The sequence below is a fragment of the Coregonus lavaretus genome (genome assembly GCF_964263955.1).
Source record: "Coregonus lavaretus genome assembly, chromosome: 4".
NCBI lineage: Eukaryota > Metazoa > Chordata > Actinopteri > Salmoniformes > Salmonidae > Coregonus > Coregonus lavaretus.
This window is the reverse complement of record NC_139991.1, coordinates 36,806,438-36,825,637: the sequence shown is the minus strand read 5'-3', so window position 1 is coordinate 36,825,637 and position 19,200 is coordinate 36,806,438. Positions and strand designations below refer to the sequence as shown.

General features: G+C 41.8%; 1 protein-coding gene across 1 annotated transcript; it reads right to left on the bottom strand.

Moving 5' to 3' along the window:
* Positions 1 to 11,309: 11,309 nt before the first annotated feature.
* pdxp (pyridoxal (pyridoxine, vitamin B6) phosphatase) lies at positions 11,310 to 17,348 on the bottom strand. The gene is made up of 2 exons (XM_084159192.1): positions 16,296 to 17,348; positions 11,310 to 13,436 (listed from the first exon to the last, which is right to left on the bottom strand). The coding sequence occupies exons 1-2, from the start codon at positions 16,894 to 16,896 to the stop codon at positions 13,102 to 13,104; spliced, it is 936 nt and encodes a 311-aa protein (XP_084015318.1). The 5' UTR covers positions 16,897 to 17,348; the 3' UTR covers positions 11,310 to 13,101.
* Between the last annotated feature and the right edge of the window lie 1,852 nt (positions 17,349 to 19,200).

The window sequence follows — 19,200 nt, the reverse complement described above, 5'->3', positions numbered from 1 at the left end:
AGTATCCACTTTCTGTAGCTCAGCTGGTAGAGCATGGCGCTTGTAACGCCAAGGTAGTGGGTTCGATCCCCGGGACCACCCATACACAAAAATGTATGCACGCATGACTGTAAGTCGCTTTGGATAAAAGCGTCTGCTAAATGGCATATTATTATTATTATTATTATTATTATCTGAAGAGAGCCCCGAAACATTGTGTGCAGACATTTTATGCAATAAATGAAGTAGGTTGAATCTAGTAGTTCTGATCTTCTGATTGGTCCTGATGAGTTGGGCGAGGTCCCCTCCAGGCTACTGTCACTGTTGCATTGGCTCTGAGTCGGGTTCTCTGTCTTCAAATGTTCAGCCTAAGAGAGGGGATTTTTGTGTGTGTGTGTGTGTGTGTGTGTGTGTTTAACAGTGATGATGTGTGTGTGTGTGTGTGTGTGTGTGTTTAACAGTGATGATGTGTGTGTGTGTGTGTTTGTGTGTGTGTGTGTGTGTGTCCTCAGAGCAAGAACTCGTGAGTTGGAAGAACTGAGAGGCCTATGGCGTGGGTGTTGTCCTTGGCCACCTGCTGACAAGGCTGACAAGATAGGACCCTTTTGTCCATTGTTATTGGATAGGAACAGAACTTATAACCAGCTCCTGACCTAAATAGATCTTAGCACAACATTTTACTCAACATATCATATTCCATATTCACTATAACAAATATATTTACTACGACATTAGCAAGAACCGCCACATCCTCAGCCGGCTAATCCAGTGTGTGAAGTTTTGCGGAGTGTTTGAGTTAGCTTTGCGAGGCAAAGATGAAACTGAGGGCTCCACCAACCCTGGTAAGCCAACACTTTTGAGATCAGTCAATAAATGCTTCTGGTATTGACTTATATGCTGCCCCTGTCTTCATGTTGTTGCTGGACATATCTTTTTTTAAATGTGTGTAGGTCACCTAAATCATCAGAAAAATTGCCCCCCCTGAGAATTTTTTCAGGAGCCGCCACTGTCCAAACATTTTTTTGTTTTGGGGGTATTTTTTACCACCACGTACAGTAGGTGGCGGCAATACAATTTATGAGTGTAGTCTGCCAATAAACCTCAGAGAAAAAGAAGAAGATTTACATGGGGGACTTATTTTTGAAAATGTCGGAAATTCCGTGACCCGGAAGTACTGTTTCAGTGTCGCTGATAACACTGGTGAAGAAAGATGGCAGCAGCTGGAAGAGCAATTGCGCAGGTAAATAATATTTAAGAATAGGAAAACGTGTAGATTTCTTGCTTCATTTAGGGTGTAGCTTGTGTATCCCACATTCAGTAGCCTATCCATATTGCCAACGCGTTATTTTACGCCTAAATGTTCGTTCTAGTTCAGTGCATGCCGGTAGACTGTTTGAAAGGGTTGCTAGTTTCATTCACTAATTTCTTACTCGCTCATCATTAATTCATAGCATATAATTTCAAGAAAATATGAAAGCAATTTATGAGTAGCCTAACAATGATTTTAATCCACCAGGTTGTGCGCCTTCACGCGCCACTTATAAAGTTTCCTAATCGCCTTAGTGACCCAACACCCTATGGTAAGTTTAAATTCTCAATGAAGTGTGTGTTTTATCTTCAACTTAAACTTTATATGAGAATGACATGTGCCAGGCATCTAGCCTATACTGGAACAAATAGTGTGTAAAAACATTGGTCGCCAACCTTAGTCCTGCAGAGCCGCAGGGTGTGCAGGCTTTTGTCCCAGCCCAGCACTAACACACCTAATATAGCAAATCAACTGCTCATCAAGATTAGTTGAACCAGGTATTAGTGCTGGACTGGAACAAAAGCCTCTAGGCCACACACACAGGGAGATTCTCAATTGGACAAAAGTTTGTCCTCTCCTCGACTCCTCTCTCCTCTGTGACTTGGAGAGTGTCAGTCAATAGGCGAACGGAGGACTGTCCCCACCTCCTCCCGCTGAGGAAGCACAAAAGTACCCTAGCTGAGTCCTTTACAGAAGAGTTTTGAAATCCTCCACACCCTCTTTGAATCAGCTGTTGTATACTCAAAGGAGAAAAGCATGCACATATTTTTAAATGATATGCTACTTTACACATATTTTGGGATTTCATCACTGTACACATCATTTGCATGATGACACGCGAGTTAAGGAGAGTCTCATTTAATACAAGAGCATTTGTTTCCACATTCTCTCCTCCCCTCCTCAGTTACTTTTGACGTTTTTCAAAAGGAGGAGAGGACGGAAGAGTAGAGCAAACCAATTGAGAATGTCCCATAGCCAACCTCTCTGGGACCAGGGTTGTGACCACCTATACCTATTTAGCTTAGTGGTTCTAGACGGAGATTGGGTCTCCGTCTAGCAGTATAACACTAGCCCACCGTGTGACTTATTTACCAACGTGTGTCTATGCCTGTTTGGCGATGCTTTTCCCACTTGGGAAGGCATATCTGTGGTCGGTGGACCGTTCTGATAAAGAATGCATCGTTTGCATCGCCGAGTGGTGCCCAGGAAACATTTAAATCCAATTGTTAGATGCTACCACCCTCTCTCCTAATCAAAATCAAACATGGATGTCAATGTTTGCGTGCACACGCTTCATTCGACTTCTTGTCTACTTCCTGTCTGCAGTAGCATGGTGCTCATATTGCAAGGCTGATTAGCTAGGACAAACAGGTGTGAAATACAGACAGGTGTGAAATACAAACAGGTGTGCATGCGAAGTGAAAACACAACATGGAATCCATGTTTGGTTTTGATTTGGAGGCAGGGTGCTAGCATCTAACAATTGGATGTAATTATTTCCTGGGCACCGCTGGGCGACCTAATCAGAACCGATTACCCATATTCCTTTAGAAGTGGGAAAAGTGTCGCTGCACAGGCAAGGGTCGGCAAATAACTGGCAATATGTTCTAAGACTAGAACTGGGGTCTAAACTGGGCTATACCTATTGTAACCTATTCAGTCCAAGAGGTGCTGAAAATGGGAGTTGCCGCAGCACAGCAGTCCAGTGGTACACATAGTTCACCTATGACCTCTGCACTAGTGCCCCTGACTCGCCTCCCGGGAACCCCAGATACTGCTGCAACTATCAGAGATCTTCCCCAGAGGTATCGAAGAAGGATAGTTGCTCCAGAGGAGATGGAGTACATCCAGGTAAGATATGTACAGTCAACCACAATGGGTATCAACCCCAGATTCAGAATTCAACAATACCACTACAGGTACATGTCATCATAGAATGTATAAATGAAAGTATTTTTGTGCTGTAACAGTCAACAATGTATTCATCTCTTTTAATTTTTTTACAGCGTGGTGGACCAGAGTAACAGACATTTTCACTGATAACCTGCCAAACCATTATCTGGACATTTACTCAGCACTGTATAGCTTTTCAGGAGCCTAACTGCTAGAGATTTGAATAAAAAACACACAAATAAACATTTACAACGCACAAAGAAACATTTATCTCTAGATCCTGTTAGGTCAGAGTGCTGAAATTTTTAAGTTCAAGCAGTGCTGCTAACCTCCTCAAATGTTTTTTTGAATGTATTGTGATATGCGATGGGACGTATGCAGATTCAAGCATTGTCTAGTTTTCTTCTAATAGCCTATGTATTATGCTAAGTAAAGCTAAAAACTGTAAACAAGCCATTGTCATGTCTATCACTTATCTACCTGATAACAGCTACAGTGCCTTCAGAAAGTATTCACACCCCTTGACTTTTTCCACATTTTGTTGTGTTACAGCCTGAATTTAAAATTGATTAAATGGAGATGTTGTCACTCACTCATATACACACAATACCCCATAATGTGAAAGTGGAATTATGTTTTTAGAAATGTTAACAAATTAGTTACAAATGAAAAGCTTAATTGTCTTCAGTCAATATGTTTTTCAACCCTTTTTGTTATGGTAAGCCTAAATAAATTCAGGAGTAAAAGTGTGCTTAACAATCCACATAATAAGTTGCATGGACTCAACTTGTGTGCAGTAATAGTGTTTAACATGATTTTTAAATGACTACCCCATCTCTGTACCCCACACATACAATTATCTGTAAGGTCCCTAAGTCGAGCAGTGAATTTCAAGCACAGATTCCATTTTGCGACCCACTGGTTTTCCTATGGTTCGCAAAGAAGAGCACCTATTGGTAGATGGTGCAGTTATTCATTTTACACTTTGGATGGTGTATCAATACACCCAGTCACTACAATGATACAGTCTCCCTTCCTAACTCAGTTGCCGCAGAGGAAGGAAACCGCTCAGGGATTTCACCATGAGGCCAATGGTAATTTTAAAACGGTTACAGAGTTTAATGGCTGTGATGGGAGATTAACTAAGGATGGCTCAACAATATTTGTAGTTACTCCACAATACTAACATAAATGACAGTGAAAAGAAGGAAGCCTGTACAGAATAAAAATAGTCCAAAATATGCATCCTGTTTGCAATAAGGCACTAAAGTAATTTAGTGGGACTTTTTGTCCTGAATATATGTTTTAATGTCACGTGCACATGTACAGTGAAATGCCTTTCTTGCAAGCTCCAAACCCAACAATGCAGTAATCAACAAAGCATAATGTTTGGGACAAATCCAACACATCGCTGAATACCTCTCTTCATATTTTCAAGAATGGTGGTGGTTGCATTATGTTATGGGTATGCTTGTCATCGGCAAGGACTAGAGTTTTTTTTTATATAAAAGAAACAGAATAGAGCTAAGCACAGGCAAAATCCTAGAGGAAAACCTGGTTCAGTCTGCTTTCCACCAGACACTGGGAGATTAATTCACCTTTCAGCAGACAATAACCTAAAACACATTTATTTTTTGTCTGTTGGTGTCTTTCCTATATATAGCTTTTATTTGGAATTTAATGTCATATCTTATATTGTTCTTGTCTATTACTGTTCTGTACTTTGTCATGTATTTGTATGTTTTATGTGGACCCCAGGAAGAGTAGCTGCTGCATTTGCAGTAGCTAATGGGGATCCTAATAAACTAAACCAAGAAGAGTGTGAATGTTCCTGAGTGGCCAAGTTACAGTTTTGACTTAAATCGACTTGAAAATCTATGACAAAACCTGAAAATGGTTGTCTAGCAATGATCAACAACCGAGCTTGTACAAAGTATTGACTCGGCGTGTGAATACTTATGTAAATGAGATATTTATGTACACTGCTCAAAAAAATAAAGGGAACACTTAAACAACACAATGTAACTCCAAGTCAATCACACTTCTGTGAAATCAAACTGTCCACTTAGGAAGCAACACTGATTGACAATACATTTCACATGCTGTTGTGCAAATTGAATAGACAACAGGTGGAAATTATAGGCAATTAGCAAGACAACCCCAATAAAGGACTGGTTTTGCAGGTGGTGACCACAGACCACTTCTCAGTTCCTATGCTTCCTGGCTGATGTTTTGGTCACTTTTGAATGCTGGCGGTGCTTTCACTCTAGTGGTAGCATGAGACGGAGTCTACAACCCACACAAGTGGCTCAGGTAGTGCAGCTCATCCAGGATGGCACATCAATGCAAGCTGTGGCAAGAAGGTTTGCTGTGTCTGTCAGCGTAGTGTCCAGAGCATGGAGGCGCTACCAGAAGACAGGCCAGTACATCAGGAGACGTGGAGGAGGCCATAGGAGGGCAACAACCCAGCAGCAGGACCGCTACCTCCGCCTTTGTGCAAGGAGGAGCAGGAGGAGCACTGCCAGAGCCCTGCAAAATGACGTCCAGCAGGCCACAAATGTGCATGTGTCTGCTCAAACGGTCAGAAACAGACTCCATGAGGGTGGTATGAGGGCCTGACGTCCGCAGGTGGGGGTTGTGCTTACAGCCCAACACCGTGCAGGACGTTTGGCATTTGCCAGAGAACACCAAGATTGGCAAATTCGCCACTGGCGCCCTGTGCTCTTCACAGATGAAAGCAGGTTCACACTGAGCACATGTGACAGACGTGACAGAGTCTGGAGACGCTGTGGAGAACGTTCTGCTGCCTGCAACATCCTCCAGCATGACCAGTTTGGCGGTGGGTCAGTCATGGTGTGGGGTGGCATTTCTTTGGGGGGCCGCACAGCCCTCCATGTGCTCGCCAGAGGTAGCCTGACTGCCATTAGGTACCGAGATGAGATCCTCAGACCCCTTGTGAGACCATATGCTGGTGCGGTTGGCCCTGGGTTCCTCCTAATGCAAGACAATGCTATACCTCATGTGGCTGGAGTGTGTCAGCAGTTCCTGCAAGAGGAAGGCATTGATGCTATGGACTGGCCCGCCCGTTCCCCAGACCTGAATCCAATTGAGCACATCTGGGACATCATATCTCGCTCCATCCACGCACCACAGACTGTCTAGGAGTTGTGTGATTTTGTTGTCAGCACATTCAACTATGTAAAGAAAAAAGTATTTAATAAGATTATTTCATTCATTCAGATCTAGGATGTGTTATTTTAGTGTTCCCTTAATTTTTTTGAGCAGTGTATTTAATTCTCCAAAAAATTGCAAAAATTTCTAAAAACAAGTTTTCACTTTGTCATTATGGGGTATTGCGTGTAGATGGGTTAATAAAAAAATTATATTTAATCAATTTTGATTTCAGGCTGTAACACAACAAAATGTGGAATAAGTCAAGGGGTATGAATACTTTCTGAAGGCACTGGAGTTGCTTACCAGTGAATGTTCCTAAGTGGCCTAGTTACAATTTAGACTTAAATCGGTTTGAAAATCTATGGCAAGACTTGAAAATGGCTTTCTAGCAATGATCAACAACCAACTAGACAGCTTGACACAATTTCTTCAGAATAATGGGCAAATATTGTACAATCCAGGTGTGCAAAGCTCTTAGAGACTTACCCAGAAAGACATGTATTGACTCAGGGGGTTGAATACTTATCTAATCAAGATACAGGTATATTAGTGTAATATTTTTTGGGGGTAATTTTTCTTCCACTTTGACAGAGTATTTTGTGTAGATTGTTGGCAAAAAATGACATCCATTTTAATCCCAATTTGTAATACAACAAAATGTAGAAAAAGAGGTGTGAATACTTTCTGAAGGCACTGTATATATACACTCCCCTCCATATGTGTTTGGATAGTGAAGATAAATTGTTTTATTTGGCTCTATACTCCAGCATTTTGGATTTGAGATCAAATGTTTCATATGAGGCAACAGTACAGAAGGTCACCTTTTTATTTGAGGGTATTTTCATACATATCTGTTTTACCATTTAGAAATGAAAGCACTCTATGTATCTAGTCCCCCCATGTGAATAAGTTGTGTATTTGGACAAATTCGGTTATAGGGCATTAAAGTAGTCAAAAGTTTAGTATTTAGTCCCATATTCGTTGCACACAATGACTTCATCAAGCTTGTGACTCTAAAAACTTGTTGGATGCAGTTTGTTTTGGTTATGTTTAGCCTAATCTAGTTCCCAGACACCTCCGCCCAAATGCACAAAGAGTGTTGTGGACCAACACTCAAACTTGGCCTTTGTTAGCAAATACAGGGAGGCTTAATCTACCAACCAATCAATCATCTCCTACAACACCTTCCCCCTAACGCTCCCCTGTACGTGTCTTGTGCACCTTTGTTTACGGAGCCACGCATCAGTCGTGTGATTCGCTAAAATTAAATTATGACTAATACTTTACTCAGTAAGGTCACTCCCATAGAATTCTATGGTCACTCCCACTAGGGCCAACTTTGAATCATTGATGTCACAGGCTTATATGCGCTGTGTGCAATAGCCTGGAGACGAGGTTATGTTTTGCCCAATAGTAACTGAATGGTGTATGCTGACTGGAGTAATTTCCTTTTAAGTGAGTAGATAAGAGGTTTCTGAACACTTCTAAATTAATCTTGATGCTGCCATGATTAAGATAAATCATGAATTAATCATGAATAATGATGAGTGAGAAAGTAACTGAGTCTACAACAAAACATGCATTCAGGTTAGGATTTTTATTTTTGGAGGTGGGGGGGGGGGGGTGAAATGGGGGTGATTATTGTGCCTCTTTAACCTTCTCACTCATCATTATTCATAATCCATTCATGATTATCCATAATCACGGTAGCATCCACATATGGATGTAGGAGTGTTCAGAAACAGCTTATTTTTCTTACAATAAAAATGACAAGACATTATTCACCACTCAGTTCCTATTGGGAAACACCGCAAATGCATCCAACATGTTTTTAGTCACAAGCTTGATGTAGGCATTGTGTGCAAGGAATATGGGGCCAAATACTAAAGTTTTGAATACTTTAACCCTTTATGCTCGTACCCGTATAAGGGTTGAAAATGGCAGATTTGGGCACTGATAAGCACCTTAATTGGAACGTAGTGGCTGTACAGTAACATGCTATACTTAAGCAATAAGGCCCGAGGGGGTGTGGTATATGGCCAATATACCACGGCCAAGGGCTGTTTTTATGCACGACGCAACGCGGAGTGCCTGGATACAGCCCTTAGCTGTGGTATATTGGTCATACACCACAAACGTTGGGGATTGTCATAAATACCGCTTTGATGTCATACAAGCAAGCCAAACACCTGTGAGTTCAAATGTACACTTCACATTTCCATATCATAAAAATCATGACATATACATTGTCAACGTTTATGATCACTATGTTTCATGTACAGTTACAAGATGACATGGCGTCATACCCTGGGTTGTTCTAAACAGAACACGCACCTGAATGCACTCATGACTCATTTCTGTGTGCACCAAAATTACGATCGGTTTCCCTGAATTGCATTGTGAAAGCTTAATACTGTAAGATCGTATTTTATAACTTGTCATACGGTCTGATATACCACGGCTGTCAGCCAATCAGCATTCAGAGCTTGAACCACCCAGTTTATAAATGACAGAGCTCAGGCTCTGCACTTCACAGCGCTGTATGGGTTTTGACTGACAGCCGTTCTGAACTTGAGCACGCAACAAGAAGTTGCCCCATCCCTCCCGGGAATTGAGCAACTTTTTTGTTGTCTGAGTGAAGGAATTGCTTTATTTTGGAAGAATAGACGTTGGGGATTGTAATAAATACCGCTTACAAGCAAGCCAAACACCTGTGAGTTCAAATGTACACTTCACATTTCCATATCATAAAAATCATGACATATACATTGTCAACGTTTATGATCACTATGTTTCATGTACAGTTACAAGATGACATGGCGTCATACCCTGGGTTGTTCTAAACAGAATGAGCCTATCTTTGTTTAGAACACGCACCTGAATGCACTCATGACTCATTTCTGTGTGCACCAAAATTACGATCGGTTTCCCTGAATTGCATTGTGAAAGCTTAATACTGTAAGATCGTATTTTATAACTAAGCTAGTCATGTTGGCAATAGAACAAGCTTTCAAATTATGCCCACCTGACCCAGATTGCGATTTCAAATGGGCAATTTTTGGATTGCGTAAACAACAACAGTAATTGTGTGATGGTGGGGATGCAGGGTTGTTCCAAACAAATAAATCGGTTTGCTTGCTAGTTCCTCAACAGCACAGCTAGGAGAGCTCAAAGCACCTTATAGTTTGATTCTGAGTCATAAAAGTGCATTGAAATTACTTAGGAACTGTGCACACTTTGGAGAGGTGAGTGGCTACTTGGAGACACCAGATAGTCCTCACTCAAACCCTTGTGATTTTTTTGTCTTATGTTGCACCTACCCCACATTTTCAAGGAATATTCTTATGTTGCTGAATGTACTGAGAGTATTTTCAGATTTCATTATCAAATGCGGCGAAAAGTACAATACATGTAACATGCACATCAAATCAATAGTACAGTGGGGGAAAAAAGTATTTAGTCAGCCACCAATTGTGCAAGTTCTCCCACTTAAAAAGATGAGAGAGGCCTGTAATTTTCATCATAGGTACACGTCAACTATGACAGACAAATTGAGAAGAAAAAAAATCCAGAAAATATTTTTGGTAAAAACTCAACTCGTCGTGTTTGGAGGACAAAGAATGCTGAGTTGCATCCAAAGAACACCATACCTACTGTGAAGCATGGGGGTGGAAACATCATGCTTTGGGGATGTTTTTCTGCAAAGGGACCAGGACGACTGATCCGTGTAAAGGAAAGAATGAATGGGGCCATGTATCGTGAGATTTTCAGTGAAAACCTCCTTCCATCAGCAAGGGCATTGAAGATGAAACGTGGCTGGGTCTTTCCGCATGACAATGATCCCAAACACACCGCCCGGGCAACGAAGGAGTGGCTTCGTAAGAAGCATTTCAAGGTCCTGGAGTGGCCTAGCCAGTCTCCAGATCTCAACCCCATAGAAAATCTTTGGAGGGAGTTGAAAGTCCGTGTTGCCCAGCGACAGCCCCAAAACATCACTGCTCTAGAGGAGATCTGCATGGAGGAATGGGCCAAAATACCAGCAACAGTGTGTGAAAACCTTGTGAAGACTTACAGAAAACGTTTGACCTGTGTCATTGCCAACAAAGGGTATATAACAAAGTATTGAGAAACCTTTGTTATTGACCAAATACTTATTTTCCACCATCATTTGCAAATAAATTCATAAAAAAATCCTACAATGTGATTTTCTGGAGAAAAAAAATCTAATTTTGTCTGTCATAGTTGACGTGTACCTATGATGAAAATTACAGGCCTCTCATCTTTTTAAGTGGGAGAACTTGCACAATTGGTGGCTGACTAAATACTTTTTTCCCCCACTGTATGTTTCGATTCAGCCTTGTGTGGGTTGAACTGTTGTCCACCAACTTTTGTCTAATAATTTTGCCATAATCTCCAAACTGTTCCATTTCAATTACTTATGCATAATATGCTTTATATATTTATTCTGTAAGAAAGTTCAATTTAGCCCTATCCATATAGGCCAATTCCCACGAGTGTAAAGGGTTAATACACTAAGTGAATTTGTCCAAATATTTATGACTTCTTCAAATTGGGGAACTAGATACATAAGCTGCTTTAAGTTCTAAATGGTAAAACAGATACAGTATGTATGAAAATACCCTCATAAAAGCTGACATTCTGTAATGTCACCTAATATGATACATTCTATCTCAAATCTAAAATGCTGGAGTATAGAGCCAAATGTAATATTTTTGCTTCACTGTCCAAATACATATGGAGGAGAGTGTATTAGTAATTTCCAGTTTGTGTGTTATTACACAGTCTAGCCTTGACCGGCTTCAACTTCAGCCTAAACTTAATTTGCTGACTTGATGTATTAAGAAAATATTGAGGAACATTTTGACCTCAAGGGCTTTCTCCATCATAACATATTTGGAGACAACCTGGTAGAGAACAAGTTTGACAGAAATGATACAAAGCAAGAGTTTAAATTAAAAAACGAAATGCAAATGAGCACTACATTAAGTAATGTACAAACCTAATTCACGATATGCAGAATGTCTATGAAGTTCACACAAAACAGCTTGGCATTCCATTGAAATAGGTACTTTATCTACAGTATGAAAATGTGTCTTTAAAGTTTTTAAATTAAATTCCAGCACAATCTCTAGCTAAGTAAAAAGACACAAAAAATGGTGATACCCTCAATTAAAATAATTGTTATTACCCTTACTGAAATCCACACAACCTTCTTCAGATTAATAACAATCTGTCGATAAAAAACACAACCAAGAAAACATTGAAGATCCAGTTCCCAAATATACCTAATAGCTAACATTTGAGCAACTTTTAACATTCTACAGTGTTATGGTTAAGGAACATACTAGTTCCTTTTTGATTTTCAAATACCAAACTACTGTACAATATTTTCCACTGCAAATTCACATTTCAGTTAATTGAACATTAGTATCACTTCTATTCAAATATTATTACTTGTAGAATTGATCAGTTGAAGGTAATTAGATCCAAGTACAGTCCTACACATTTCATTGTTGGAAATGATCAATTCAGGATCACTCGTATGCTCTGTTCTTTAGAAAGGTGAGAAGTGAGAACTTTTATTAATTTCCATGTCATGTTTCGTTACAGTCAAGGATTCATTAACCAAATTATCCAAAACTACAGCGAGGTTGCTGACACACATATTAGCAAAGGTTTGACAACATCAAACCAAGTCTTTATCCCTATTTCCATCAAACCAATTCTCTAGCCCGATTTCAATATATCCAGAGCTAAATGTTGGACAGTTGGCTCCAAAAATAACATTTGGTTTGGTATACTAAAGATGAAGGTGCTGCAAGGGAAGCATTCAGCTTACATTATCTTATGCTTTGACTGTGGAACAGCACAGTTGGTTCTGCGGGTTTATACAACTTCAGTCCATTGACATTGGATGTTATGATTCACTTTGATTGATACCGATCCATTTCAACACTGGATGGTCTCAAGGAACAAGTTGTCTATTGGGCTTATATGGTGACGTCTATGACATACTACAGTACAACCAAAGACATTCCTACTACACCAATAAATCTCCCAAAGAATGAACACTAGGAACTACAACCAGATGGGGTGTCTCACACTGTATTATTTGTGTCAGTATATCATTTTCCAGGTGGTCTCATGTCACCATTCATAAAGCTTTCCAAAATACTACACAATGACCGGGATTCAATCAAAGACGTGTTGTAAACAAGCCCACAGCGCTTGACATTTTTAATATAATTTCCACTTGAGTCGACATCTTCAGCGTTTATCGTGAATGCGATCTCCATTGTCTGTAGTGAAATGGGCTTGTCTACAACGCACCTCTGATTGAATCCTGGCCAATGTCATTATCACTTGCCATAAGCATGTAAACTGCAAAAACATTTCCAAAATGTTATGCCACACAACATCTTTACTTGCATCATGACAAAGATTCTTGGCATTAAAAGCAGAGCATGCCTGTGGCAAGTGCTATAACACATCACACTGACTTCATAAAGGCTTTACAAATGACTGTGCATAACACCACCAAACTAATCCCTTTTCTGATATATCCAGGGTCATGTTCATTAGGCACCAAATTAAACAGGGAGGGAATTTTCACTTTCTGTTGCAAAACAGTTTAAAACGCTTTCGGTTGCGTGCTCTAATGAACATGACCCAGGTCTCTTAAGCACTGGCACAGCTTCAGGGGTCTGCTCTTTCTAGAGTCCTCCTCAGCCTTCCTCCTCTTCATACGCTAAAATGAAATCGGCAATGGTCTCCACCACGTAATCTGGCACAAAGTCCTTCCGCTCAGGGTCATCACTGTCCTTGTAGCCCTGCGCCTCCTCCAGAGTGGACACTCCGGTGAGGGTGAGCATGGTGTCCAGGCCACAGTTAGCCCCAAACAGGATGTCAGTCTCCAGACGGTCACCCACCATGAGGGACTGGCCGGGGTCCAGGTTGAACTGGCTGGCAATGCACTCGAACATGAAGCAGCTGGGCTTCCCGATCACCATGGCTTTCCTGCTGCTGGCCGTCTCCACAGCGGCCGTGAGGCTTCCCGAACCTGAGGGAGAGGAGGAAGCGGCGCCAGAGAGTCAGGGAAGATTACCAGCTACTACCTTTTCAATGTTTAACTTGTAAACGGCATACTGACGTACAGCAGTGGTCAGCAACCCTCATTCTTAAGGTGTCCAAGCTTTTGTTCCAGCCCAGCACGAATATTCTTGATTCAGCAATACAACGGCTTGGGGCTGTTTTGAAGCCACACTAAAAATAATCCAAAACTAAAAATTATGTATTTGTAATGCCTGTTGTCAACTGGAGCTGATTTGATATTTTTTATTGTCAAGTAAAATAAAACCAATTGGTGAACTGCACTGCTCTTCAACAGAGCTTACACTTATTTGATGTGCACTTATTAGTAGTTGACTGTACCTTGATAGGATGTTTGTGTGTGTGTGTGTGTGTGTGTGTGTGTGTGTGTGTTGTGCTGGAAAAAATGCCTGCCTTCAAAACCTAATATCCAAATAGACACCAGTAGTGCTCCAGGACCAGTACAGGTGACCACTTAGCCAAACAGTGAGGAATGCCCAAAACAACCTTTGTCAGGGTTCAATCTGTAAACAACATTATGTGCAGTATCCTTAATTTCATGAACAGAGCAGCACACAATAGAAGACATCATGTGTGTGTTGCTGGGAGTAAAAACGGATTGAGTTGCACTTCACACAGCATTCAAAGCCATTCTACACAACTGCCCATGTCTACCAAATACTGACGACACATTTCTCTGATACAAACTAACTGTTTAACCAACAGGTGTGCTCAACCAACCTAGTGCGCTGTGAAAAGTTTACATGACAGGTCTCAATGAATATGTGGATACTGTATGTCCAGGCACCACAGGGCTAAAATGTAGTAAACCCTTTCTACATGGTGTCCCTATTCACCCTGTTACATTGAGGTGAAATTGAAGTAGATAATGGTCCCCTGGTGAACTACAGGATGTGCAAACTTTCGTTCCAGCCCAGCACTAACACATCTGATTCAACTAATCATGATTAGTAGGTGTCCAAATCATTAAGGACTTAAAATGGTCTGCACACACGTGCACAGTCCCCCTCAGGAGGTTGAAAAGGTTTGGCATGGGCCCTCAAATCCTCAAAAAGTTATACAGCTGTACCATTGAGAGCATCTTGACTGTCTGCATCACCGCTTGGTATGGCAATAGCACCGCCCTTGATCGCATGGCACTACAGAGGGTGGTGCGGACAGCTCAGTGTTTCACTGGGTCCAAGCTCCCTGCCATCCAGGACCTCCAAAGGAAGGGCCGGAAAATGGGTATCCAGCCACCCAAGCCATAGACTGTTCTCTCTGCTTCCGCACGGCAAGCGGTACCGGTGCATCAAGTCTGACTCCTGAACAGCTTCTATCCCCAAGCCATAAAACTGCTAAATAGCTAACAAAATGGCTACATGGACTATCTGAGATGAACCTGAGTTGCACCATCTATGCACACTCACAGGGCCCTACACGCTCACTGACACTCACTCCATCATTTGCTCACACACATATGCATATAATATAAAGTTTATACTGACTCTACACACCCACTCACACATAATCATCATATACGCTGCTGCTACTCTGTTTATCATATATCCTGATGCGTAGTCACCTTACCCCTACACATATCTACCTCTATCACTCCAGTATTTTTTAAACCAACCGCTTTGTGTCAATGTGTAGTTCATACTAGTGATATTATGTTTGATACCGGAGCTCCGAGGCATGCATAGAAATCGTTAAGCAGCTAACTTCGAATCAGTGTGCCGATGAGTGCATCGCTTTATCAGTAGTACGTCATCAATGACGTCCGAAGCTTAGTTTGATCACATGCTTTTTCAAACAGTTTGTTGCAAAATGCGAGATCACACTGAGTTTGCCGTGGTTCCGGTGCTTTCCTCGATTTCAAGCTGCTTTTAAACACGGACTTCTACTGGACACCGTACTTACAAATATAGTTAGGATTTTGTAAAAAAACTTTACCCTTACTGGTAGCTTAGCTGGTAGAGTAGGGAACTATGGGACATTCAGGGATGTGAGGGTATGAGGTCAAATCCCGTTAAAGACACACTATTTTGAAAATTGTTATGTGAAACCAGACTTCCTGCACTGTTATTCAAATAATTGGTTTAATTTAATATAGTATAAGCTTTGTCTTAAGCATCCTAAATAATGCCATAGATTCTGGGTTTTTTAAATGGTAAACTAGAAGGCAAAAAAAGGGAATTCCAACTGATTATAAGCTACTAAAGCCAACAATTTACCACTGCACCAGAGTTTTGATGATAATGGGAGAAAAAACCTCTCTGATGATCAAACGTAGCTATTTATTGCTGACCAGCAGATGTCTGGATAAGAGCGTCTGCTAAATGACGTAAATGTAAATGTAAATGTAAATGTAATGTCACTAATGGGCACTGTGAAGAGAAAATGAAGCTCTGAGTAATGAACTGATTTTGGCACAATTTGGTGAAAGCGCCAAAGCCTTCTGAAAGCCTCTGTTTCCCATCACTAGTTCATACATGCATAATCTATGAGCAGAATTACTGTTTTACCTCAATTAGCCACGAAATCCCTAGTTTGAAAGCAACTGTTTTCTGGAAGCTGTGCAGAGCCATATTCCCTACATTTCCCCCCACATGGGCCAGTCCCCTAGCAATTAGAGTTCTAGTCAATGAGCTTCAGCCCCCTCGCACATTGTACACAATTTTCGGGGACCACTTTTGGCTGGTGAGTGCTACTTTCAGAACTACTGGCTAAAAAGTATAAAACAGTCCCGGAGAATCTCTTTACATCAGCTGTGCTAGTGCTGGACTGGAACAAAAGCCAGCAGGACCCTCACCAGTGAAACACCTACCTGGTGTTATTCTGCCTCCTCGCAGTGGGTGCCAAGGGTCAGGGTCAGTGGCCAGAAACAGGCACTCAGTATTCTGTAAGTAGCAGCAGGCTTTGGCCAGTTTTATGAAATCAAATTTCTCGTCATATCCCACCAGCACTGCCTTCACGTCTGGGTCCAACGGGTAGTCGTAAATGGTCCCAGTAGGTGCGTCAGTGTCCTCCTCCACTATGGGAACCCCAGCATCCCGTAGCTCCTTCACAACGCCCTGGCACCCTATGACATACACCTTGCCCTGCAACTTCGCCACGTCTCGCAGGTAAGCCGCAGAGCAGTACGCCGAGCTGAAGATCTCCTCCTCTGCGACATCAGTGAAGCCCAACCGGATAAACTTCGTCACGTAGCTCGCTCTGGGCCTAGTACAGTTGTTGGTGATGAAAAATACCTTTTTGCCTTGTTGTTTCAGTAGTGTCACCACTTCTGGCGCGCCTGCCACTACCGTTTCGCCATTCCAGATGACTCCGTCGCAATCAAAAAGGACGTTGAGCTTGGAATCGAGAAGCTCTCTTATTTGGGAACTCCTGATTTTGTGACACCCTCTGCTACTCACCAGCCCAGCCATTCTGAACGATGTGTTGAGGAACAACCTCGCGTGTGGTTGTCTACAGCAAGATATGATTACGCCAGTCAAATAGAACGAACAAGGACAGTTAGTTCCCTCTAGTTCCACCTCCCTTGCGCACAACAGTGATAAATGGATATTATATATAAAAAATAAATAATGAAACGTCCCCGTCTGTTATACAGCACTCATTCTATTCGTTTCATTGGCGCTGGCTTTTAAGACCCACCCACCAAGCATATTTTGCAATAACACGGCGCTTCGTCTTTAACCATTAGGCCTATTGACCGGCGATTACTGTTTACAACATTGAGTTACATGTAACACTCCTGACAACTTGCGCAGACAGTAAAAACAGTGAAACTTGCCCGTTACAGTTTTTGTGCGGCTAAGCCATATTGGTAGAGGTATAACGCGGTATGGGTTCCAGGGATGTCTCCGGATAGAAATCCAATAGAGCTGCCAACGCAATGCCATATATGGACATGTGTATGTGACGTCCAAACTCAGTAGCTCTACTCTCATTGGTCCTAAGGATTTGTTTAAGTAACGGCTGACGCAATGAGCGTCGTGTTCCCAACAGGAAAGTGTGATTACTGTCAGGAAACAGAGACCGTGGAGCATGTATTGCTACAGTGTGGGCAGTATCAGAGGGAAAGAGAGAGGATGAGATCTAGTATGAGGGAGAAGGGGATACAGGAAATTAGTTTAAAGAGTATATTGAGTAGAACGTCATTAGATATAGTGTCAAATATGTTGTTATCTTTTTTTAAGAGCAACGGGGTTGGCAGGTAGGATTTAGTTTATCCCAGTCTCTGGCCCACACACACTCCAGTACGATAGGTGGCGGTAATGCACCATAACGTTGGATGCCAACCGCCGATAAACCCCACTGAAGGGGTGGGCAATATCTGCACTTGCAACGTCATCGTAAATAAAGACTAATTCTTCAGTGTGTGTTAGCATTAATAACTATTAAAACCCGAAATATTTTTTTGTAAATATGCCGCATGATGTATCTGATCAATTACTTATGTATCTAATAATATTTCTCTCTCTATGTTCTCTTGCGCTAGTTCAGGAGCCAAGGAGAGAGGATGCACATGGAGAGGAGGGCCATGGAGAGAAAGTTGTATGTTAAGTTAATGTCACCAATCTGAAATGGTGGCAGCATCTCACACTATGCAATTAGATCTCCACTTCAAATTCAAAGCACACTGCATAACATGGCCTGATGATCTAGAAGTGTTGGAGAGACTACAGAAAGATAGGGAGGGGGTTGATCCAGCTGATTTCTTTAAGAGACATCTGGAAAATGTGTATCAGGATTTTGTGGCCATTTACACAGATGGTTCAAAAGATCCAAGGACAGGACGTACTGGGTCAGCATTTGTAGTGCAGGAATGTAGGGTGGAAGTCAGAAACGTATTACAGATCATCTGGCTGTATATACGGCTGAGCTGATGGCCATACTGTTGGCCTTGCAGTGGGTGGAGGAAGTTAAACCAGACAGAATAGTTATTTGCTCTGATTCATGTGCAGTGTTAATGAGTCTCCAGTCCTTTAGCTCACGTAGCAGACAATACCTGCTTTATGAGGTGCTACAAAACCATGGCAGGATTAAACAGATGGGTATTCAGATAAGATGTACTTGGGTCCCAGCCCATGTGGGGGTGGAGGGGAACGAGGCAGTAGATGAACAGGCTAAACAAGCACGTAGTAGTGGGGATGTTGATGTGGAAGTGTCAATGAGCAAGGCAGAGGCAAAATGACTGATATATACAGTGATGGTGCAGAGATGGCAGGAGCAGTGGAATAGAAATAATAAGGGAAGGCATTTATTTCAAGTACAGGAAAGTCGGGGAGGGGAGGACGGCAGGAAGGGACAGAAGAGAGGAGGCTATTTTTACAAGATTAAGGGTGGGACACAGCCAGTTGAATAAGACATTAAACGTGATAGGAAAGCATCCATCAGGAAAGTGTGATTATTGGTTGGCAGGTAGGATTTAGTTTCTCCCTGTCTCTGGCCCACATTCCAGTACGGTAGGTGGCGGTAATGCACCATAACGTTGGATGCCAACCGCCGATAAACCCTACTGAAGAAGAAGAAGAAGAAGAAGAACATGGCCTGAAAGTAGCCTTCACACTGGCCGATTTCACAAGCCGATTGTTTACACTTGAGCCTCTTCCTTCCTTCTATCCCTTCCTTCTGTGTGTACGATAGCTGTAAATATATTGGGAGAAGATAAATGCCATTCTCCTAACGTTGTTGACCCTGTGATAACAAGGGAGCCTTGTCCGCCA